This window comes from Anomaloglossus baeobatrachus, chromosome 5 (assembly GCF_048569485.1).
Source record: "Anomaloglossus baeobatrachus isolate aAnoBae1 chromosome 5, aAnoBae1.hap1, whole genome shotgun sequence".
NCBI classification, from domain to species: Eukaryota; Metazoa; Chordata; class Amphibia; order Anura; family Aromobatidae; genus Anomaloglossus; species Anomaloglossus baeobatrachus.
Genome location: NC_134357.1, coordinates 308,746,411 through 308,771,518, shown reverse-complemented (window position 1 = coordinate 308,771,518; position 25,108 = coordinate 308,746,411). Strand labels below are relative to the sequence as shown.

At 50.1% G+C, this 25,108-nt stretch overlaps 1 protein-coding gene across 1 annotated transcript in view; it reads right to left on the bottom strand.

Moving 5' to 3' along the window:
- LOC142311352 (lysosomal alpha-glucosidase-like) overlaps positions 1-25,108 on the bottom strand; it is a 153,709-nt gene that overhangs the window by 111,744 nt on the left and 16,857 nt on the right. Inside the window, exon 2 of the mRNA XM_075349698.1 lies at positions 13,240-13,673. Within this exon, the coding sequence (XP_075205813.1) occupies positions 13,240-13,650 (411 nt within the window). The 5' untranslated portion in view covers positions 13,651-13,673. The remainder of the gene's footprint in view (positions 1-13,239; positions 13,674-25,108) is intronic.

Genomic DNA, 25,108 nt, shown 5'->3' with positions numbered 1-25,108 from the left:
CACCTGCCCCTAGACTGCAGGGGTGCCCCCCTCAACTCCCCTCTCCAGGCCCGTGGCAGAACCAAGGCAGTGCCACCAGTGCAACCAACCCGGACACTTCAAGGCCATGTGCCCTCAGCACCCCAAGGCCCCGTCCCAAAAACCGCCCACGGTGTGCTGTGTGGGTGGGGGTAGGTCCCTGGACAACTTCCAAATTGTCACCGTCGGCCAATCTATGACCATGGGACTGCACCGCTGAGGTGACTCTGGTACGGCCTGAGATGGTGTTTCCCCCCCCAAGACTTGGTACCCGGAAAAACCCTCGCTGTCTCCGGGATTGGAGGCATTGACCCGGCGCTGCCTGTCGCCAACATTTATTTTGAGTGGGGCGCAGGACGAGGGGTGAGGGAGGTGGGGATAACTGATCGGATTCCCGCCGAAGTGTTACTTGGGACAGATTTGGGGAGGATAACCTCCCAGTTTGAGGCCCCCGAATCCCCAAAGGCTGATCTTTCAGCCAGTACGGACATACCCCTCCGACAATTTTGATGTGTTATCTATGCATGATGTAAGGGAGGAGGGAGTGAACTCGTATTTTTCTGCTTACACAGACACCATAGACACACACACAGCTGCAGCTGTGACAGGGGAGGGGGTTGGAGAAGGGTGTGACAATGCCTCTACAAGTGTTCAGCCAGTGAGCTGGGATCTGTTGCCCTCTGCAGGGATAAGCAGAGAGCAGGGTACTGCAGGGGGAGAACCAGGGTGTGGGGTGGGGGCTACCACAGCAAGTGCGGGGTCCCCAGAGATTTCACAGCGAGGTTCTGTTGATGCAGCGGGGGAACAGGCAGGTGAGATTGGGGCTGGTCCAGGAGCGGAAGTCCTCCCAGGTAAGATATCGGTGCAGGGTTCCCCCTCAATCGGGGTGTCAGGAAGCCAGGTAGGTCTGCATGAACTGGCGACTTGGTCAGGAACGGAGGAAGAGCAGGCACGACCCACGGTCGCAGCGGCTGTGTCCGCTGTCACCTGCAGTGGGAGTGCTGGAAGCCAAGGGGCCTCCCGGAGGTCCGATAGCTCTTCCCTTCTGACCAAGTGGGCGGCACAGCCTACCTCGGACCCGTAGCGAGTGGTCTGGGACCAAGGACGGCTGTACCAGGTCACGGTCCAGCAGGGTTCATCAGAGGTGTGGCCCAGGGACCGACAGCTGGTGGTACCCTATCCGTTCCGGACGGAGTTGTTGCGGATTGCACATGAGAATCCGATGGCCGGACACCTAGGGATGGCTAAGGCCAAGGCCAGATTAACCCAGCATTTCTACTGGCCAAAAATGGGGGCTGATGTGGCTGCCTACTGCCGTTCGTGTGGCACCTGTCAGAGAGTAGGGAAGGCGGGGCCACTCCCCAAAGCCCCACTGGTATCTTTGACCATCATCGATGAGCCTTTCAGGAGGGTGGCTGTGGATCTGGTCGGCCCGCTGGCCATCCCCAGCAGCTCCGGGAAACGCTTCATACTGACGGTAATAGATTATGCCACCCGGTACCCTGAAGCAGTGGCCTTGTCGTCCATTCGGGCTGACAAGTTGGCCATGGCATTGCTGGAGATTTTCTCCTGATTGGGTTTTCCCCAGGAAATGCTCACTGACCGGAGGACCCAATTCATGTCACAGCTGATGGAGGCCCTCTGTAAGCAAGTCCAAGTGCAATATCTGGTGGCCAGCCCGTACCATCCACAGACTAATGGCCTGTGCGAGCAGTTCAATGGCACCTTAAAGCAGATGCTTAAGATGTTGGTCAACTCCCATGGGCGTGACTGGGAGCGGTATCTCCCACACCTGTTATTTGTTTACCGGGAGGTTCCACAGGCCTCAACGTTGGTTGAGGTTCCCATACCTATCTGTCCCTGCTTAGTTGTCAGTTCCTGAGCTCCTGTCCTGTTATCCCTGTGTCCGTCACCTGTGCCTGCCTTCCCATACCTATCTGTCCCTGCTATGCCCATCATACCTGACGGTACCCACCTTCCTGTCTGCCTCAGCCATCGCACCTGTACCAGCCTTCACCTATGTCTATACCCGAGTACATCTCTTAGGGTTCAGCTGCCACAGTCCCAGTCATTACCCTGGGAGTGGTATCTGGCATCCGCCTCATGGTAGGTGCTTAGGTAAGCCTCTCCCACTAAAGGGTAAGCCCGGGACCCTCAATGTGGTCCAATGGGTCCACTAACCACGCTTGCTGCCCCTACACTGGCTATGAGCGTTACATCTCTGAACTAGTGGGTAAACACTAGCTGCTATGTCTACAATCTAAAGTACACATAGACAACATTACGCATTCCTGCACTTATTTCTTACATTGCACACAAATTCAGCAGCAGAATAGAGGAACAAGAACATCAGGCCCTGGTAATATTACTGTACATATTCCATTTTATTTATTTGCCACATTTTTCTTCAGTGAATAAATCACGTGATTTTATTTTGTATTAAAAAAAATGTTTTTTTCCACAGCGATTTTCCTAAATTGACACTTTACCTTACTTCCTCCCTTTTCCAGCCAAAATGTATTTGATGCTTCTTTCTGAACACTTCACATACTGTAACTGTACAATGACAATTGTCTTGTAAGTCTGAAGAATGGTATTTTCTCCCAAAAATGCATTATAACTGAGGTAAATCCTGGGATATGAAGAGGAATTATGATGTCCAGTCATAATTTCTCTCATCACTCCCTGGTGGCACCCCCTCCCTTCACACACCGAGATCCTTCTCAGATGCCAAACATCTGGAAAAGTGTCAAATCCCAGTACACATCCAAAAGCAATCTCCTATGATATGGAGATTAGGTGTCCTGTCAGGCCTTTACAACAAAGGGAAAGGAAGACCCCCTGGGGGGTTGTGTCCATTCATCAAAGAAAATGGACAGAGACTTAGCAAAACCAAAAGGAAGCTAGTCACCGCAGGAGAGCATATTGCTGGCTCCGCAATATGTAATGTGTACAGTTATGATATTACCGTGCGTCTCAGCCATACACCCCCCTACATCGTTAGAATCGGAACTTCGAGCCGCATCTCAGCATATCCTCGAAGTCTATGTTGCGCCCTGGGCGGCGAGATATAGAGAACTGCTAGTAGGAGTCCGGTAGAGGAGTCGTGCTTGGACTCAAAATGCAGAGGGGACCCGGGCGGATGTGATGACACCAGAACCGTCCCGATCGGACCTCCCAGTCCGGAGTTGCGGGTAATAGTCCATTATGGGATTTTATGTTGGACTCCAGCCAGGGGAGTGGCAGTGCTTCCCTCTGAGGTCACGAAGGTAGGAGGGGACAGGGATTCGGCCAGGTTGATAGCCACAGTTCAGACATTTTGGCTTGTTCTTTTGCTGGGGGTCACGTGTGGATACACCTGTTGGAAAAATTCGTGATACCTGGTCTAACAGCACCCCCCTGTGGCCAGACGCACAAGGTAACTGCTTGAATTGTATGCGTGTTTGTAATCCATACCTTGCCTGTAAATGTACTCTGACCTATCTGTATATTCTGCAGATTCCCTATTGTATATATTGTAGTTTCTAGTGTGGCTTAGGCCGATTAAATTATATAATTAATCTTGGGCTGTTCTGTTAACTCAATCTTAAATCCCACGTCTGTGTGCTCGGTTAATAGTTACTGTAAATCGGTTGGTGGCTGCGAGATTGTGCCAAGGATCATTGTGGGGCGGCCAGTGAGATTTGGAGAGGTTTTTATAAAATCCGTCCGCGGAGGTCGGGGGAATATATACCCTACTCACCGGGAGCCCTTCAAGTATTGGCACAGTAGAATAGCGGCCTCCTTGCTTATTGTCGGGCAATTCCATAATCGGCCTGACTATAAGAGGGGCGCTAGAGAGCGCGTCTCATGCTCTGTCTGTCGGGAGGTATAAAGGAGGGGTGTGACTGCCGCTTGTTACCCCCCGATCGTGACATATTGGTGGCAAGCGGTGGGATCGAGATAATAGTGTGTGTGAGTGTGAGACCCATACTCCCAGACACTAAAGACTGCCAGCAGCAGCTGTGGCTGCTGGGGTCTTCAGACCAGTCCAACACTAGAGTGTCGGAGTGCAGATAAGGAGGTTGTCCACGAGCCCTCCAAGAGCCTGACGCCAGAGAACAGCTCTGCAGAGGACATCGCACAACCTGGCACTCATGGACAAGATGAGGAGCAGCTCACCCAAATGTCCTCAGGGAGCCAGATGCCTGTCCTCCGCTCTGAAATGGACAGTGAATCACCTGGCTCTGCAGCGTGCCGCAGATCACCACTTGCCAATCCTCCGAGCCTGGCAGGCTTGGATGCCCTGCTACAACTGGCTATGGCCCTACTCCAGGCTGGAGACCGGGAGGGCTACAAGGACCTCATGGCAGAGCGCAAGGCAGCGCGTGAGGCTGCAGAGTGAGAGCGCAAGGCAGAGAGTGAGGCTGCAGAGCGAGAGCGCCAGGCAGCGCGTGACCACCAGCTGCAGCTAGCTCAGCTCCGGCCCTCATCAGCCACCCGTGACCTTCAAGACACCAAACTTCCAAAGGTCCATGTTGAGGACTTCCCAGTGCTGGAGAAGGATGGAGACTTGGACTCTTTTCTGACTGCCTTTGAACGGACTTGCCGGCAGCACCATCTGGACAAGGACCAGTGGGCCAAATACCTGACCCCCCGTTTAAGGGGTAAGGCCCTGGATATCCTTGGGGACTTGCCTGCTGAGACAGATTAGGGCTATGACACCATCAAGCGGGCCCTGATCCAACAGTACAACGTCACTCCGGAGTCCTACCACAAGAAGTTCCGGAGCCTGCCGAAGGGACCAAAGGACTCCTGGGCTGACCACCAGCGGGCACTTGCCCAAGCTGCCGACCACTGGACCCAAGGCCTGCAGCCTACCACCGGACCGGAGATCCTGGACTTGTTCATCACGGAGCAACTCTTGTGGAACTGCCCTGAGGATCTCCACCAGTTCATCCGAGACCAGAAGCCAAAAGGGGTCCATGGCTACAGCTGCCCTGGCAAATGACTACACCAACAATTGGGCCCCTGAGGCCAGGAGAGCGGCCGCCAGCAGCACCTGGAGAGGGGGTAAGATGAATTCTGAGACTGCCCCACCTGCCCCTAGACTGCAGGGGTGTCCCCCTCAACTCCCCTCTCCAGGCCCGTGGCAGAACCAAGGCAGTGCCACCAGTGCAACCAACCCGGACACTTCAAGGCCATGTGCCCTCAGCACCCCAAGGCCCCGTCCCAAAAACCGCCCACGGTGTGCTGTGTGGGTGGGGGTAGGTCCCTGGACAACTTCCAAATTGTCACCGTCGGCCAATCTATGACCATGGGACTGCACCGCTGAGGTGACTCTGGTACGGCCTGAGATGGTGTTTCCCCCCCCAAGACTTGGTACCCGGAAAAACCCTCGCTGTCTCCGGGATTGGAGGCATTGACCCGGCGCTGCCTGTCGCCAACATTTATTTTGAGTGGGGCGCAGGACGAGGGGTGAGGGAGGTGGGGATAACTGATCGGATTCCCGCCGAAGTGTTACTTGGGACAGATTTGGGGAGGATAACCTCCCAGTTTGAGGCCCCCGAATCCCCAAAGGCTGATCTTTCAGCCAGTACGGACATACCCCTCCGACAATTTTGATGTGTTATCTATGCATGATGTAAGGGAGGAGGGAGTGAACTCGTATTTTTCTGCTTACACAGACACCATAGACACACACACAGCTGCAGCTGTGACAGGGGAGGGGGTTGGAGAAGGGTGTGACAATGCCTCTACAAGTGTTCAGCCAGTGAGCTGGGATCTGTTGCCCTCTGCAGGGATAAGCAGAGAGCAGGGTACTGTAGGGGGAGAACCAGGGTGTGGGGTGGGGGCTACCACAGCAAGTGCGGGGTCTCCAGAGATTTCACAGCGAGGTTCTGTTGATGCAGCGGGGGAACAGGCAGGTGAGATTGGGGCTGGTCCAGGAGCGGAAGTCCTCCCAGGTAAGATATCGGTGCAGGGTTCCCCCTCAATCGGGGTGTCAGGAAGCCAGGTAGGTCTGCATGAACTGGCGACTTGGTCAGGAACGGAGGAAGAGCAGGCACGACCCACGGTCGCAGCGGCTGTGTCCGCTGTCACCTGCAGTGGGAGTGCTGGAAGCCAAGGGGCCTCCCGGAGGTCCGATAGCTCTTCCCTTCTGACCAAGTGGGCGGCACAGCCTACCTCGGACCCGTAGCGAGTGGTCTGGGACCAAGGACGGCTGTACCAGGTCACGGTCCAGCAGGGTTCATCAGAGGTGTGGCCCAGGGACCGACAGCTGGTGGTACCCTATCCGTTCCGGACGGAGTTGTTACGGATTGCACATGAGAATCCGATGGCCAGACACCTAGGGATGGCTAAGGCCAAGGCCAGATTAACCCAGCATTTCTACTGGCCAAAAATGGGGGCTGATGTGGCTGCCTACTGCCGTTCGTGTGGCACCTGTCAGAGAGTAGGGAAGGCGGGGCCACTCCCCAAAGCCCCACTGGTATCTTTGACCATCATCGATGAGCCTTTCAGGAGGGTGGCTGTGGATCTGGTCGGCCCGCTGGCCATCCCCAGCAGCTCCGGGAAACGCTTCATACTGACGGTAATAGATTATGCCACCCGGTACCCTGAAGCAGTGGCCTTGTCGTCCATTCGGGCTGACAAGTTGGCCATGGCATTGCTGGAGATTTTCTCCTGATTGGGTTTTCCCCAGGAAATGCTCACTGACCGGAGGACCCAATTCATGTCACAGCCGATGGAGGCCCTCTGTAAGCAAGTCCAAGTGCAATATCTGGTGGCCAGCCCGTACCATCCACAGACTAATGGCCTGTGCGAACAGTTCAATGGCACCTTAAAGCAGATGCTTAAGATGTTGGTCAACTCCCATGGGCGTGACTGGGAGCGGTATCTCCCACACCTGTTATTTGTTTACCGGGAGGTTCCACAGGCCTCAACGGGGTTCTCACCTTTTGAGCTCCTGTACGGGCGACGTGTGCAGGGCCCCCTGGCTCTGGGGAAAGAGGTTTGGGAAGGGAATTTGGCCACCCCTGAAGTGTCGGTCATCGAGTATGTCATGCACTTCCGGGACAAAATGCAGGCCTTGACGCAGCTGGTGCACGGCAATATGGCTCAAGCCCAGGCCGATCAGAAGCGTTGGTACGACCAGAATGCTTGTGAGAGGACCTACCAAGTGGGTCAAAAGGTGTGGGTACTGGTCCCCGTACCACAGAACAAGCTTCAGGCAGCCTGGGAAGGCCCATACCTCGTGTATCAGCGGCTCAACCCTGTAACGTACCTGGTCACCCTGGACCCTGCCCATGGAAGGCGGAAGCCCTTCCATGTGAACATGATGAAGGCACATCATGAGAGGGAGGCGTGTGCGCTCCCCGTGTGCAACCTACCCAATGAGGGAGAGGCGGAAACCCTCTTGGATATGCTAGCCCAGGTTAGGGCAGGTGGATCCATTGAGGATGTGGAGGTTGGCCACCAGCTTTTGGAGGACCAACGGTCCCAGCTGTGGGCCACCCTACACCCCTTCCGGGGGTTGTTTACCAACCAGCCCGGAAGGACTGAGTTGGCCGTCCATCACGTGGACACTTGGGATCATCCCCCGATCCGGCGTTCAGCATATCGGGTCTCCCTGGAGGGGCAGCAACACATGCGCCAGGAGATTGACGAGATGCTGAAGCTGGGGGTGATCCAGGCATCCAAAAGCATTTGGGCCTCGCCTGTAGTACTCGTCCCTAAGAAGGACCGAACCACTCAGTTCTGTGTGAACTACATGGGGCTCAATGCTGTCACGGTCGCCGATGCGTACCCAATGCCACGCATCGATGACCTGTTCGATCAGTTGGCCGGGGCTCAGTACCTGACCATCATGGATCTGAGCCAGGGATATTGGCAGATCCCCCTGACTCACAAGGCCAGGGAACGCTCTGCCTTTATTACCCCATTTGGATTGTACGAGTCCACGGTGATGCCCTTCGGAATGAGGAATGCCCCTGCCACTTTCCAGCGGATAGTCAACACCCTGCTCAAGGGACTTGAAGAGTACGCGGCCGCGTACCTGGATGACATTGCCATCTTCAGTCCCACCTGGGAGGACCACCTAGAGCATCTAGCCCAGGTGCTCAAGCGGATCCACCAGGCAGGTTTGACCATCAAGCCGGGAAAATGTCAGCTGGCCATGAGCGAGGTCCAGTACCTGGGTCACCGGGTAGGCGGGGGAGCTCTGAAGCCAGGGCCTGAGAAAGTGGAGGCCATCACGTCCTGGCCCACCCCCAGGACCAAGAAGCAGGTGATGTCCTTCTTGGGGACCGCCGGGTACTATAGGAGGTTGTTCCACACTATAGTAGCCTGGCGAAGCCCCTGACGGACCTCACCAAGAAGAAGCTGCCCTCTGCAGTCGATTGGACAGTGGACTGCGAGACAGCCTTCCGGGCCCCAAAGGGTGACCTGTCCAGTCCAGCCCACCAGTACTACAGGCAGCCAACTTCGCGTGGCTGTTTGTAGTACAAACTGACGCCAGTGACTTCGGCCTCGGTGCGGTGCTCAGCCAGGTGGACTCTGCGAGCCAGGAGCACCCCATCTTGTATCTGAGCAGGAAGCTGTTGCCGAGGGAGGTGGCCTACTCCACGATGGAAAAGGAATGCCTAGCCATAGTGTGGGCTCTGCAGCGTCTGCAACCCTATCTGTATGGGCGCCGCTTCATCGTGGAGACAGACCACAACCCACTCAGCTGTTTACACACCGTCTCCAGGATGAATGGGAGGTTGTTGCGGTGGAGCTTTGCGCTCCAGCAGTACAACTTCACCATTTGCCACAAGAAGGTCCGTGACCATGGTAACGCAGACGGGCTGTCCCGACAAGGAGAGGTCGCGGACGGGCGCCAGGGGGAACACCGGAGTGTGCTGCCCCTAGGACCCTCAAAAGGGGGGGGTGAGGTAAATCCTGGGATATGAAGAGGAATTATGATGTCCAGTCATAATTTCTCTCATCACTCTCTGGTGGCACCCCCTCCCTTCTCACACCGAGATCCTTCTCAGATGCCCAACATCTGGAAAGGTGTCAAATCCCAGTACACATCCAAAAGCAATCTCCTATGATATGGAGATTAGGTGTCCTGTCAGGCCTTTACAACAAAGAGAGAGGAAGACCCCCTAGGGGGTTGTGTCCATTCAAAGAGAGTGGACAGGGACTTAGCAAAACCAAAAGGAAGCTAGTCACCGCAGGAGAGCATATTGCTGGCTCCGTAATATCATACACAGTTATGATATTACTGTGCGTCTCAGCCATACACCCCCCTACATCGTTAGAATCGGGACTTCGAGCCGCATCTCAGCATATCCTCGAAGTCTATGTTGTGCCCTGGGGCGGCGAGATATAGAGAACTGCTAGTAGGAGTCCAGTAGAGGAGTCGTGCTTGGACTCAAAATGCAGAGGGGACCTGGGCGGATCTGATGACACCAGAACCGTCCCGATCGGACCTCCCAGTCCGGAGTTGCGGGTAATAGTCCCTTTTGGGATTTTATGTTGGACTCCAGCCAGGGGAGTGGCAGTGCTTCCCTCTGAGGTCACGAAGGTAGGAGGGGACAGGGATTCGGCCAGGTTGATAACCACAGTTCAGACATTTTGGCTTGTTCTTTTGCCGGGGGTCACATGTGGATACACCTGTTGGAAAAGTTCCTGGAAACCTGGGCCAGATGCACAAGGTAACTGCTTGAATTGTATGCCTGCTTGTAATCCATACCTTGCCTGTAAATGTACTCTGACCTAACTGTATATTCTGTAGATTCCCTATTGTATATATTGTAGTTTCTAGTGTGGCTTAGGCCGATTAAATTAAATAATTAATCTTGGGCTGTTCTCTTATCTCGATCTTAAATCCCACGTCTGTGTGCTCGGTTAGTAGTTAGCGTAAATCGGTTGGTGGCAGCGAGTTTGTGCCATGGATCATTGTGGGGCGGCCAGTGAGATTTTGGGAGTTTTTTATATATATTCCGTCTGCGGAGGTCGGGGGAATATATACCCTACTCTCACCGGGAGCCCTTCAAGCATCGGCACAGTAGAATAGCGGCCTCCTTGCTTATTGTCGGGCAATTCCATAATTGGCCTGACTAAGAGGGGCGCTAGAGAGTGCGTCCCGTGCTCTGTCTGACGGTCGGTCGGTATAAAGGAGGGGTGTGACACCCGCTTGTTACCCCCCGATCATGACAATAACATAAAATTTATTAACTTTAAACGCTGAAATCTGGGATTTTTTATCTTTATTGTTATTTTCATAACCATTGTTGCTACATGTGTTACAATGTCTGTAACATGTGATCTGAAGATGGGATCCCAAGAAGGTACCTGCTGCTGGTAACTTCTTTACGCTATCAAGCTACTACAGTAGTTGTGACTTTCATAATATAAAGTGAGCCCCTCTACACTTACTGCAATATATATCACTGCATGTACAATACTGCTTTTCGCATGTTTTTTGGTTATGCTATACAGGTTGATTTATGTGTTTTTTTCCCCCAAAAAAACACAGTACCAGTCAAAATATGAACAGATCTGTTTATGTATTGGTTTTCATTCTTCTGATTGGATTGTGCATATTGTAGATTCAGACTGAAAGCAGCAAAACCACAAAGGAACACCACAACTACAAACAAGGAGCAAAGAAACATGTGAAACAAATTAGAATATGGGGTAGGATATGTGCACATGATGAGGGCATGCTGTGTCCTCAATACAACGTGTCTTCTCCTGCGGGGCCGCGAGTGCTCTTCCTCAGGATGGCGCAGCTGCCCATGCTCACGATCAGTGTTTGGGCAGCTGTGGACTTTCTCTCTGTTTTCCCTGCATAGAGCACTCGCAGCTCTCCTGCATAAATTGACATGTTGCATCTAAGGAAGCCACACCGCAGGTCAGTTTACACTGCCAGAAAAAAGAGCAAAGTGGGAATGGGATTTCTAGAAATCCAATCCACTGTGCTTGTACTGTACAACGCAGTGTATTGGGCGCAGCAAAAACACGATGCTTCCAAAACACTGCAAGCACTGATCACTGGCACGTACCCTTACACTTTAGAATCTTCAAAACACACATCCTGTTACATCTCGTGGCTCTCCTGAGGCAAGGACTGAGGCAGTCTCCCATTCCTTGCCTGCCACGAGCACTCCTGCGCAGCAGCGCCGAAGGTCTGCCAGACTGCGCAGTGTGCAGGAGATACCTTCTCAGAGAGGCAGCAGAAGGGTGACACCTAGTGGTTCTCCTGTTACAAGGAGTGAAGCGGTCTCCCATTCCTGGCCTGCCGCAGACTCTCCTGCTCAGCGGCCCCGAAGGTCTGCGAGGCTGCGCAATGTGCAGAGGTTTACTGCTCAGGGAAGCAGTGAGATTCCCGTTATCTCTGCACATTGTGAGACCGAGGATCCCGCCTCTATTTCCCAGAGGCAGGAGGGTGAGCATGTGCAATGCGTGGTGGGTCCTGATTCGCTCACTGACGTCACACGGCTTGATGACAAGGCTGGTGACGTGGTGAATCCTGACTGGCCAGGCTGGGACGTCGTGGACCCTGATTGGGTCAAGTCCGTCATCTCCGCCTCGCGCCCACCCTCGGGTGGAGCTGCACCTCCTTAAAAGCTCCCCCTGCCATCATGGCGGCGCGCGACCGTCCTTCTATGTTTGGATGTCTGGCAGCGTGCTGCCACGCCACTGCTCAGGCATTACTGTCTCTTGTGGGCTTGACCCTTGCTGCTCCGGCAGTACCTCGTTTGCAGGCCGTGTTCCTGCCTTGCTGCTCCGGCAGTACCCCCGTCAACAGGCCGTGTTCCTGTCCCAGGTGAGCTCCTCAAGTCTCCATTGGACTCACCTGGTTATTGAAAGCACACGTGCGTGGGCACCTCTGTGCTACCCTCGTGCCATATTCTCGTGACTTCCACTGGCACACGTGCGTGGGCACCTCTGTGCTTCCCCGTGCAACAGGTACACCGAGCCGTGAGATCTGTGCCATACAACCCTCACGGGTTAGGGCAGATCGGTGTACATAGATCGTCTGTGACATTCCAGACGATCGCTAGCAGCAACCCGCTCACTCTTCACCCACCATAGCGGCGGTCCCTTACACCGCACAGTGGACCTTGACCGGCGGAAGCAGTCCATTTCCCATCTTGGCACGCTTCCCCGGGTCCCCCTCGTAACACATCCCTTCCTTTCTTATGACATCTTTACATATAATTGGCAGTTTCTCACGAGCTTCATCAGATTTTTACCTTGAAAGGATTTGCAACAGTTTTGGAGCAGTTCCCAGAGGTGCTGCTGAGCACTTTTTGGCTGCTATGCCTTTACTCTGTTGTCCAATTCATCCCAAACCATCTCAACTGGGTAGAGATTGCGCGTCTCCATACCAATTCTCCTTGGTCGCATCACACTTACATAGCTAGGAAGAGTGTTTTGGATCATTGTCCTTTTGCAACCCAGATTATGATCTCAGTAAGTACAACCCAAATGGGATGGCATGTTACTGCAGAATGCTGTGGTAGACATCTATTACATTTGGAATAAACCACCAGCGCTGTTGTGCTGTTAATTTGTATTTTCTGAGGGTGGTAACTCTGATGAACTTATCCTTTGCAGTCAAGGTAATTCTTGGTCTTTTTTTTTTAGATGGTGTTCATGAAAGTCTGTTTGATGATAGTGATTGATGGTTTCATCACTTGTAGATACCTTCAAGGCTCTAGCAATTTTTGGGATTGACTGACCTTCATGTCTTCAAACAATAATGGGCTGTCAATTTACTTTAATTAGTTGAGTGGTTCTTCCTATATTCTTGCTAAGAACAACTATGGAAGAAGGCTGAGCACTGTTTAGAACTGTAATGTAATGGAAGTAACACTTTCTGAAGGCTGGTGAATGAGCCAGGGATCTCTTGACTAGGCATATTTGTTCATTGGAAGCCATTCCAAGTAAATACCTGATGAAGCTACATGAGAGAATGCCAAGAGAGTGTAAAGGTGTCACCAGACCAAAAGAGGAATCTAACATGTAACACATTCTGGTTTGTTTCAGGTACTTCTTTACTCCTTGTTTCTATATGTGACCCTTTGTAGTTTTGTTGCCTTCAGTCTGAACCTACAATGTGAACATTCTAATAAGAACAAGGAAAACCATTGCAAGAAAAGGTGTGTCCAAATTTTTGGCTAGTACTATACACCAAAAATGATAAATCAAAACACTCATTTAACTAGTGCTCTAACAAAAACTTACAGTAAATCGCAGTCTGTCATCTGTCTCAAAGAAAACTTCAAGTTGCAAGACCATTAAATCATTGGGCATGAACGTTTTGCTAGAGCGTACAAGTGTTGAGGAGTATCCAGTCTCTGTACTGATAACGTTGATTGCGTTGTAGCTTGGGTAGTTGACAGGAAAAAAACATGAGGGTTGTTCAGTTTCCAGACTGTCAATTTTCTTAACGTAACAGCACCCACGAGCTTCACATTCAACTTTGCTTAAAACCTTTTCCGGGGCACAGTCAAAACGGTTTGATAGTTCTAGATTACATTTTGAAGTTTTCAGGTCTATCCCAAAACATGGCATCAAAAACATAAAAAGCAGGTATAGCCTCAGTGCAATATTCTGACAGTGGGATTTCTTATTTCCTCGCAAAAACATCAGCATGTTGATTTAAGGGGTGATTTTCTCTGAAATTGGACACATACATGTTAGATATTGAAAATACTACTTTTAAAGCAAAAACAATTAAATTGAAGGAATCTTTTACATTCAGAGTAGTAGGATGGATGTCATAGGGTAAGAGAAACTTGAGGACCAGGACCAGAAATCCCTGGACTCCTAAGCAATGAAAGGACGGCACACAGATTAATTGCAACACACTCTTCTGGTCCCTTTTACAAATCTATATTTAGGATAGGTTTTTTTGTGGCATTTCAGCAGTGTTCTCAGTATTTTTTTAGTGTTGTTCAAAGGGGTTGTCGACTACTGTACAACCCCATATTAATGGTCCTTGGGTGCTTCATAAATTCTAAAAAAATCTATACGTACCTCCTTTACCAGCACCACACCTTTTTGAGCCCTTTGGTCTCCTGACATAATGTTATGCAACCACTGCAGCTAATCAGGCGCTGATTAACTGCAGCCTTTGCATTTTTGTAAGATTGGAAGAGTAAAGGCCCCATTATACGCAACGACATATTTAACGATAGGTCGTCGGGGTCACGGAATTTGTCACGCACAACCGGCGTCGTTAGTGACGTCGTTGCGTGTAACAGCTAGGAGTAAGTTAACGATCAAAAATACTCACCTAATCGTTGACGCGTCGTTCATTTTCAAAATGTCGTTGGTCGTTGTGGACGTAGGTTGTTCGTCGTTCCCGAGGCAGCACACATCGCTACGTGTGACACCCTGTGAATGATGAACAACAGCTTACCTGCATCCTCTGGCAACGAGGTGGGTGTGTCGATAATGCGGCTGGTCTCCGTCCCTCCGCTTCTATTGGTCGGCCGCTGTGACGGCGCACGAACCTCCCCCTTAACAAAGAGATAGCGACGTCGCTGTGGGCGGTGAACAAGGAAGGTAAGTATGTGTGACAGGTGTTAGCGATATTGTGCGCCACAGGCAGCGATTTGCCCGTGACGCACAAACGACGAGGGCGGGTATGCTCGCTAGCAATATTGCTAGCCATATCGTAGCGTGTAAAGCTAAGGACACAGTGATTAAGACGTAGCAAGTGGAAAGCAATAAAAAAAATATATATATATATCTATCATTCCACCCAGACCCGTTACATGAGCGATTTTTCTCAGCCCTAATCAGACCGAGAAATAATCACAGCATGCTGCAAGTGGAATCCGATTAGTTTTCACTCGCACCCATACAAGTCTATAGGTGAGAGAAACATAGCATTGCAGTCGCATGACACCAGAGTGCAGTGTGATATATGCATCAGCTGATAATGGAGAAGATAGGGAGATTAGTTCTTTCCTCTCATCTGCAGCGCCCGCCTTCTCCGCAGCTGTGCGCCGATCACAGGATCGCATCACAGTATAATGATACTTGCTTACACTTGCAGCAGAGTGGGAGCCGATTGTCAAGCGATGCACTCACAGTAGTGCCTGTGTGTCCTTATCCTAACTGTTTTTATTCTGAAAGGGAATTGTGAAGGTTACAGCAGATCAGTGGCATCTAATTGGCTACAGCTGTCCCATGACATCGTGAGACCGGCAGAGGACACAGATCTGAGGGTAGAAGAGAGGCAATATTGGGTTTTATTAAATGTATGCCAAGGAAAAAATATAGATGAAGGATCCAGCACGATTTTTCTTGTTAGATAAAAACATCAAAGCTTTATTTTGAATAATTAAAAATAACAAAAACGTGAAGACCGAGGTGTTTAAGGAATCAAAATGGGAACTTAACGCGTTTCGGACTTCATTTTTAAAAACATACAGAGTCCTTAATCATAAGATTCAACCTCTCATGAAGCGAACAACAGGCTGTATCAGGGATACAAAAAGCCTATTGCAAAATCTTGAGAAAGTTCCCTGGTCGGAAAATTCTCTTTGGATTACAATTGATGTAGTCTCCCTGTATCCAAGCATCCCCCATAGGCTCTCCAAGCTTTGTAGTTTCACCTCAATAAGTACAGCCCCCTGGAAGGTCACCTTAAGGAATTTGTAATGATGACAAACGGATTCCTGCTAACCCATGATTTTTTTCAGTTTAATGGATCTTTTTATTTACAGATAGCCGGATGTCCTATGGGGGCGAGCTTTTCATGTACCTTAGCCAATCTCTTTATGGCCTACTCTTAATAGCAGTATATTTACACTGAAGCTAACCCACTCCTGGATTCCATCTTATGGTACGCCAGATATGTGCACGATCAAATACTCATATGTGATAAAGGCACTTTTGGAACTCCCCAGGAGGCCATGAGAGCTATTAACGAATATTTTGACAATAATCCTCTGAACTTGAGATATACTATGAATCTGTACGAAAGGTCTGCCCCTTTCTTGGACGTCCTGCTATCTGGCGATGTAATGTCACATTCCATTCATTCTAGCTTATACAGGAAACCTGTTTGTGGTAACACCTCGCTCCATGCAGATAGCTGCCATATGACATACCCTGCAAAATTTCCCTGTAGGAGAACTCCTTAGAGCTAAGCGCCTTTGCTCGTCAGAAGTATCTTTTAAACATGAAGCTAGTCGTATTAGGGAAAGACTGAGTAAAGGTACCGTCACACTAAGCAACTTACCAGCGATCCCAACAACGATAGGGATCGCTGGTAAGTTGCTAGGAGGTTGCTGGTGAGCTGTCACACTGCGACGCTCCAGCGATCCCACCAGCAACCTGACCTGGCAGGGATCGCTGGAGCGTGGCTACACGAGTTGCTGGTGAGCTCACCAGCAACCAGTGACCAGCCCCCAGCTCCTTGCTCTCCTAGCTACAGCACACATCGGGTTAATTACCTGATGTGTGCTGCAGCTAAATGTGCACAGAGCAGGGAGCAGCGCACACTGAGCGCTGGCTCCCTGCTTTCCTACTTACAGCACACATCAGGTTAATTAACCCGATGTGTCCTGCAGCTACATGTGCACAGAGCAGGAGCCGGCAGCACAGGCAGTGAGAGCGGGGGAGGCTGGTATCAAAGGTAAATATCGGGTAACCAAGGACAGGGCTTCTTGGTTACCCGATGTTTACATTGGTTACCAGCCTCTGCAGAAGCCGGCTCCTGCTGCCTGCACATTTAGTTGTTACTGTCTCGCTGTCACACACAGCGATCTGTGCTTCACAGCGGGACAGCAACAACTAAAAAATGGCCCAGGACATTCAGCAACAACCAACGACCTCACAGCAGGGGCCAGGTTGTTGCTGGATGTCACACACAGCAACATCGCTAGCAACGTCACAAAAGTTGTTCGTTAGCAGCGATGTTGCTAGCGATGTTGCTTAGTGTGACGGGGCCTTAAGAGAGGTTATACAAATCAGACCTTGAGTAGAGCCTCTTCTATAGTAGATAAAAAGTCCAGATTGGACCTTTTGAAGGATAATCCCAAGATCCGAAGTCGGAATAATCAGGTTACCTTTTCAACCCCATTCAGTGTAGACTTTCCTCAGATTAAAAAAACTCTCTTGCGCTTTATTCCTCTGTTATGCCAGGATGAAACATTGAATTCTATTCTACAGCCGGGGGTTAACATTATAGCAAGAAGAGCCCCCACGATAGGGAACTTAGTATCCCCAAGTTGTTTTTCCTCTAAAAAACCAGTGAAAAAAACCTGGCTTAGCACTGTAGGATCTTTTAAGTGCAGATCGAATAGATCAAATCAAATAAAAAAATAGATGCGGCCTCTGTAGATTTATGCCAAATGTTAAATCTGTACGAATGGATGGTGGCCATAATTATCTTATTCAATCATTTATAAACTGCTCCACTACTCATGTAGTTTATATGGCCACATGTACTCTATGTCATAAATCTTACATAGGCTGCACTACAAGACAGCTCAGGACCAGAATGGCAGAGCATATGCGTGTACCTCAGACAGCATTAGATAGAACTTCTCTAGACTATGCTTCCCTGGTCAAAAAACGTTCCCTTTCAGGTTTAACCAGACATTATATTGAATGTCATTCTGCTGATTTCTCATCTATGACTGTCACAGGTATAGAATTTGTCCCCAGACACCCTCGAGGAGGGGATTGGCCGCAAGCTCTTTTCATGGCAGAAGCCAAATGGATCCTGAAGCTAGGCTCCAGATATCCGGGCGGCTTCAATTACCGCTCGGATCTCCGTTTCATCTTTTGAATTGTTACCAGCTTCAGGATACGATAAATACCTTAGTAATAATGTGTATTCTCCCTATTCATATACATATATTTACTATTATCATTATTTTCATATAGATATATATATATATACAGTATATATATATATATATATATATATACACACAGTATATATATATGTATATATACACAGTATATATATATATATATATATATATATATATATATATATATATATATATATACAGTATATATATATATATATACAGTTAGGTCCAGAAATATTTGGACAGTGACACAATTTTCGCGAGTTGGGCTCTGCATGCCACCACATTGGATTTGAAATGAAACCTCTACAACAGAATTCAAGTGCAGATTGTAACGTTTAATTTGAAGGTTTGAACAAAAATATCTGATAGAAATTGTAGGAATTGTACACATTTCTTTACAAACACTCCACATTTTAGGAGGTCAAAAGTAATTGGACAAATAAACCAAACCCAAACAAAATATTTTTATTTTCAATATTTTGTTGCGAATCCTTTGGAGGCAATCACTGCCTTAAGTCTGGAACCCATGGACATCACCAAACGCTGGGTTTCCTCCTTCTTAATGCTTTGCCAGGCCTTTACAGCCGCAGCCTTCAGGTCTTGCTTGTTTGTGGGTCTTTCTGTCTTAAGTCTTGATTTGAGCAAGTGAAATGCATGCTCAATTGGGTTAAGATCTGGTGATTGACTTGGCCATTGCAGAATGTTCCACTTTTTTGCACTCATGAACTCCTGGGTAGCTTTGGCTGTATGCTTGGGGTCATTGTCCATCTGTACTATGAAGCGCCGTCCGATCAACTTTGCGGCATTTGGCTGAATCTGGGCTGAAAGTATATCCCGGTACACTTCAGACCCAGTGCCATTGAAAGCCATGCATGCCCATGCCATCACGTTGCCTCCACCATGTTTTACAGAGGATGTGGTGTGCCTTGGATCATGTGCCGTTCCCTTTCTTCTCCAAACTTTTTTCTTCCCATCATTCTGGTACAGGTTGATCTTTGTCTCATCTGTCCATAGAATACTTTTCCAGAACTGAGCTGGCTTCATGAGGTGTTTTTCAGCAAATTTAACTCTGGCCTGTCTATTTTTAGAATTGATGAATGGTTTGCATCTAGATGTGAACCCTTTGTATTTACTTTCATGGAGTCTTCTCTTTACTGTTGACTTAGAGACAGATACACCTACTTCACTGAGAGTGTTCTGGACTTCAGTTGATGTTGTGAACGGGTTCTTCTTCACCAAAGAAAGTATGCAGCGATCATCCACCACTGTTGTCATCCGTGGACGCCCAGGCCTTTTTGAGTTCCCAAGCTCACCAGTCAATTCCTTTTTTCTCAGAATGTACACGACTGTTGATTTTGCTACTCCAAGCATGTCTGCTATCTCTCTGATGGATTTTTTCTTTTTTTTCAGCCTCAGGATGTTCTGCTTCACCTCAATTGAGAGTTCCTTAGACCGCATGTTGTCTGGTCACAGCAACAGCTTCCAAATGCAAAACCACACACCTGTAATCAACCCCAGACCTTTCAACTACTTCATTGATTACAGGTTAACGAGGGAGACGCCTTCAGAGTTAATTGCAGCCCTTAGAGTCCCTTGTCCAATTACTTTTGGTCCCTTGAAAAAGAGGAGGCTATGCATTACAGAGCTATGATTCCTAAACCCTTTCTCCGATTTGGATGTGAAAACTCTCATATTGCAGCTGGGAGTGTGCACTTTCAGCTCATATTATATATATATATATATAATTGTATTTCTGAACATGTTTTTGTGAACAGCTAAAATAACAAAACTTGTGTCACTGTCCAAATATTTCTGGACCTAACTGTATATATATATTTTATTTTTTTTTCCTCTCTTGGACTTTAATATTATGACACATATAAATGTATATTTTTGATGAACTCTAATATAAGGACATATATAAATGTACATTTTTTGTTGTTTAGTGAATTCTGCTTAGCCTGAGAGATACTCATGTTCATTGCTTTCTCAGTGGTTGTATATATATTGCCTGACCTGTGTCTGGTGAATGTTCACAATTTCACCTTTTTTTTTTTCCTACCCCTTGGGAATTTTCCCTAAGGATGGTGAGAATACTTGCCTTCTACCCACCTGTATGTCTGCTTAATCAGAACTTCCTCTGTCTCCTCCCTCCCCCCCCTTTTTTTTTCTTTCCTTTCTTCTGCTGTTCACTTGGTCTATTTAACAGCGATGTGGCATAACTTGGGTTTACTTATGATTAAGAACTCTGTATGTGTTTAAAAATGAAGTCCGAAACGCGTTAAGTTCCCATTTTGATTCCTTAAACACCTCGGTCTTCACGTTTTTGTTATTTTTAACTATTCAAAATAAAGTTTTGATTTTTTTATCTAACAAGAAAAATCGTGCAGGATCCTTCATCTATATTTTTTCCTTGGCGTACATAACCGGTTGGGACTCACCGGCGGATCCAAGGCACCCGTAAGGAGTAGCAGTATTGATGCAGGTGAGCTGAGAATTTTTCCTTTTTCCTTCACTGGCTTTATTAAATGTATGCAGCACCCTTGGGCCATTAATATTGGGTTGTCCAGTAATGGTCAACGCCATTAAAATGCTCTAGACAGAAGTCAGTAGAGAAATATGTACAGTACCTCTGTATATATTTTGACTCCATAAATTTTTTTTCTTTTTAAAACACTGCTTACTCAAGCTTGGAATGTTTTTAGGATATTTTTCTACACCTTAAAAGGGAACCTGTCTCCAGATTTAGCGACTAGAAGTTTCAGCCACCACCAGTGATCTCTTACATACGCTATTCCTGAATGCTGTATATAAGAGCCCAGGCCGCTCTGCAGAACATAAAAATCACTGTTATTTTACTCACCTACCTTGTTGCCCTGAAAATCTTATTTATTTTTTTTTTGCCCCGAAAAAAGCACTAGGTCTTATTTTCAGGGGGTGTCTTATTCTCGAGGAGACATGGTTTGGGGTAAGTTAACTCCCCACAAAAAGCAGAACCCCCCCTTTCCAGGATCACCATACTTAAGTCTGTGTGACTCCCAGATCTCCGAAAACGTCGCCGTCCCCTGCGTCTGGCCGACACATACTTCAGATCACCCACTCATACATCAGATAGAATACACTCATGTAGACAGACACAAACACATCAGATTCCATATCATTCCTCCCTGGATCTCTGTGCTGCACACTGTCCTCCCCTGCATCTGACCGACACACATACATCAGAACACACTCACACATCAGGTAGTACACACACACACACACACACACACACACACACACACACACACACGATTCCACATCATTCCTCCCTATGATCTCCGGCGGGCGCTCCAGTAAGATGTGCTGTACGCTATCCTCCCCTGCGGCCAGCCGACACTCACACATCCGATCGAATACACTCACGAAATCGCACATACCGGTACAATTGCACGCACACAGTCACCACATCCAGTGATACCACGTGCTTCCGGCCATGTGATCTTCCTGCAGGTCCTGGAAGATCCACTGCACAATGTCACAGGTCCTTACGTGCGCCAAGAAGCAAGCGATATCACTGGATGTGGTGTGTGTGTGTGTGTGTGTTCCGCTGCAGGAAATTGATGCGCTCCACTGCTCCCGGTCGGTGTCTGGTGAGTACGATGGCAGGGTCTTCTATCTTCTTTCTTTAGGGGGTGTCAGCTGTCAATAATGAAGTGCCCTGCAGGATTCTTTAAACTTTTACCACTGCATGGACACTTCATTATTGAACTGCGGCTAGGTCTTCTTTTCGTGGGAGATTTCATTTTCAGGGAAACACGGTAGGGGGCGGTCCGGTCCGATATGTGTTGCTGATTTCCAGTCTGCTGCCTCCTCTCTGTTGTGATAGCCATCCTCCTTCTTCTGAGGACCATGTGCATGACATGTTCTATGTCATCCACACAAGCCGGAATTGAAGTCCTGCTCAGGACAGATCAAAGTACTGCAAAGCGCAGGTGTGAGGAAAGGTTACAGACTGCCCAGACATGTGGACTACAATACATTGTTCTTCCCTGAGCGGGGCAGATCAAAGTGTCTGCGCAGGACCGCAATGCCGGCTAGTGTGGATGACATAGGATGCGTCATGTACACAGGTCTCAGAAGAAGGTGGACGGCGAATGCAGCAGAGGGGAGGCACCAGATCGGAGAGCAGCGAAACCCATCGGACCGGTCCGCTCTCTAGATGAGTATTATAAAGTGTTTTTTTATATTCTACAGAGTGGACTGGACTCTTATATACAATATTCTAGAATGCTGTATACAAGAGCTCACTGGTGGTGGCCGCAGCTTATAGTCGCCAAATCTGGTTATTAAATACACACCGCTCTGCCACACACACACACACACCGCTCTGCCACACACACACACACACACACAGCTCTGCCACACACACAGCTCTGCCACACACACAGCTCTGCAACACACACACACCGCTCTGCCAGACACACACACACCGCTCTGCCACACACACACACACAGCTCTGCCACACACAGCTCTGCAACACACACACACATACACACAGCTCTGCCACACACACACACACACCGCTCTGCCACACACACACACACACACCGCTCTGCCACACACACACACACACACCGCTCTGCCACACACACACACACACACACACCGCTCTGCCACACACACACCACACACACCGCTCTGCCACACACACCGCTCTGCCACACACACCTTTTTGCCACACACATGCACCGCTCTGCCACACACACACACACACAGCTCTGCCCCCCCACACACACACACACACACACCGCTCTGTCACACACACACACACACCGCTCTGCCACACACACACACCGCTCTGCCACACACACCGCTCTGCCACACACACACCGCTCTGCCACACACACACATACACCGCTCTGCCACACACACACCGCTCTGCCACACACACACACACCGCTCTGCCACACACACACACACACAGCTCTGCCACACACACACACACACACAGCTCTGCCACACGCACACACACACACCGCTCTGCCACACACACACACACACACCGCTCTGCCACACACACATACACACACACCGCTCTGCCACACACACACACCGCTCTGCCACACACACCACTCTGCCACACACACCTTTTTGCCACACACACACACACACACACCGCTCTGCCACACACACACACACACACCGCTCTGCCACACACACACACACGCACACATACCGCTCTGCCACACACACACCGCTCTGCCACACACACACACACTGTTCTGCCACACACACACCGCTCTACCACACACACACCGCTCTGCCACACACACACACACTGTTCTGCCACACACACACCGCTCTACCACACACACACCGCTCTGCCACCCACACACACAGCTCTGCCACACACACACACACACCGCTCTGCCAGACACACACACACCGCTCTGCCACACACACACACACAGCTCTGCCACACACAGCTCTGCAACACACACACACATACACACAGCTCTGCCACACACACACACACCGCTCTGCCACACACACACACACACACCGCTCTGCCACACACACACACACACCGCTCTGCCACACACACACACACAAACACACACCGCTCTGCCACACACACACACCACACACACCGCTCTGCCACACACACCGCTCTGCCACACACACCTTTTTGCCACACACATGCAACGCTCTGCCACACACACACACACAGCTCTGCCCCCCCCACACACACACACACACCGCTCTGCCACACACACACCGCTCTGCCACACACACCGCTCTGCCACACACACACCGCTCTGCCACACACACACACACACCGCTCTGCCACACACACACCGCTCTGCCACACACACACACACCGCTCTGCCACACACACACACACACAGCTCTGCCACACACACACACACACACACAGCTCTGCCACACGCACACACACACCGCTCTGCCACACACACACACACACACACACCGCTCTGCCACACACACATACACACACACCGCTCTGCCACACACACACACCGCTCTGCCACACACACCACTCTGCCACACACACCTTTTTGCCACACACACACACACACACCGCTCTGCCACACACACACACACACACCGCTCTGCCACACACACACACACGCACACATACCGCTCTGCCACACACACACCGCTCTGCCACACACACACACACTGTTCTGCCACACACACACCGCTCTACCACACACACACCGCTCTGCCACACACACACACACTGTTCTGCCACACACACACCGCTCTACGACACACACACCGCTCTGCCACACACACACACAGCTCTGCCACACACACACACACACACAGCTCTGCCCCCCCCACACACACACACACACCGCTCTGCCACACACATACACACCGCTCTGCCACACACACCGCTCTGCCACACACACACACCGCTCTGCCACACACACACACACTGCTCTGCCACACACACACCACTCTGCCACACACACACCGCTCTTCCACACACACACACACACACACAGCTCTGCCACACACACACACACAGCTCTGCAAAACACACACACAGCTCTGCCACACGCACACACACACACCGCTCTGCCACACACACACACACACACCGCTCTGCCACACACACACACACCCCCCCACCGCTCTGCCACACACACACACCCCCACCGCTCTGCCACACACACCGCTCTACCACACACACACACACCGCTCTACCACACACACACACACCGCTCTGCCACACACACACACAGCTCTGCCCCACACACACACACACACACCGCTCTGCCACACACACACCGCTCTGCCACACACACACACACACCGCTCTGCCACACACACACACACCGCTCTGCCACACACATACACACCGCTCTGCCACACACACACACACACCTCTCTGCCACACACACACCGCTCTGCCACACACACACAAACCGCTCTGCCACACACACACACCGCTCTGCCACACACATACCGCTCTGCCACACACACACACACCGCTCTGCCACACACACACACACCGCTCTGCCACACACACACACCGCTCTGCCACACACACACCGCTCTGCCACACACACACACACCGCTCTGCCACACACACACACACACCGCTCTGCCACACACACACCGCTCTGCCACACACACACACCGCTCTGCCACACACACCACTCTGCCACACACACACACACTGATCTGCCACACACACACACACGCAGCTCTGCCACACACACACGCAGCTCTGCCACACACACACACACAGCTC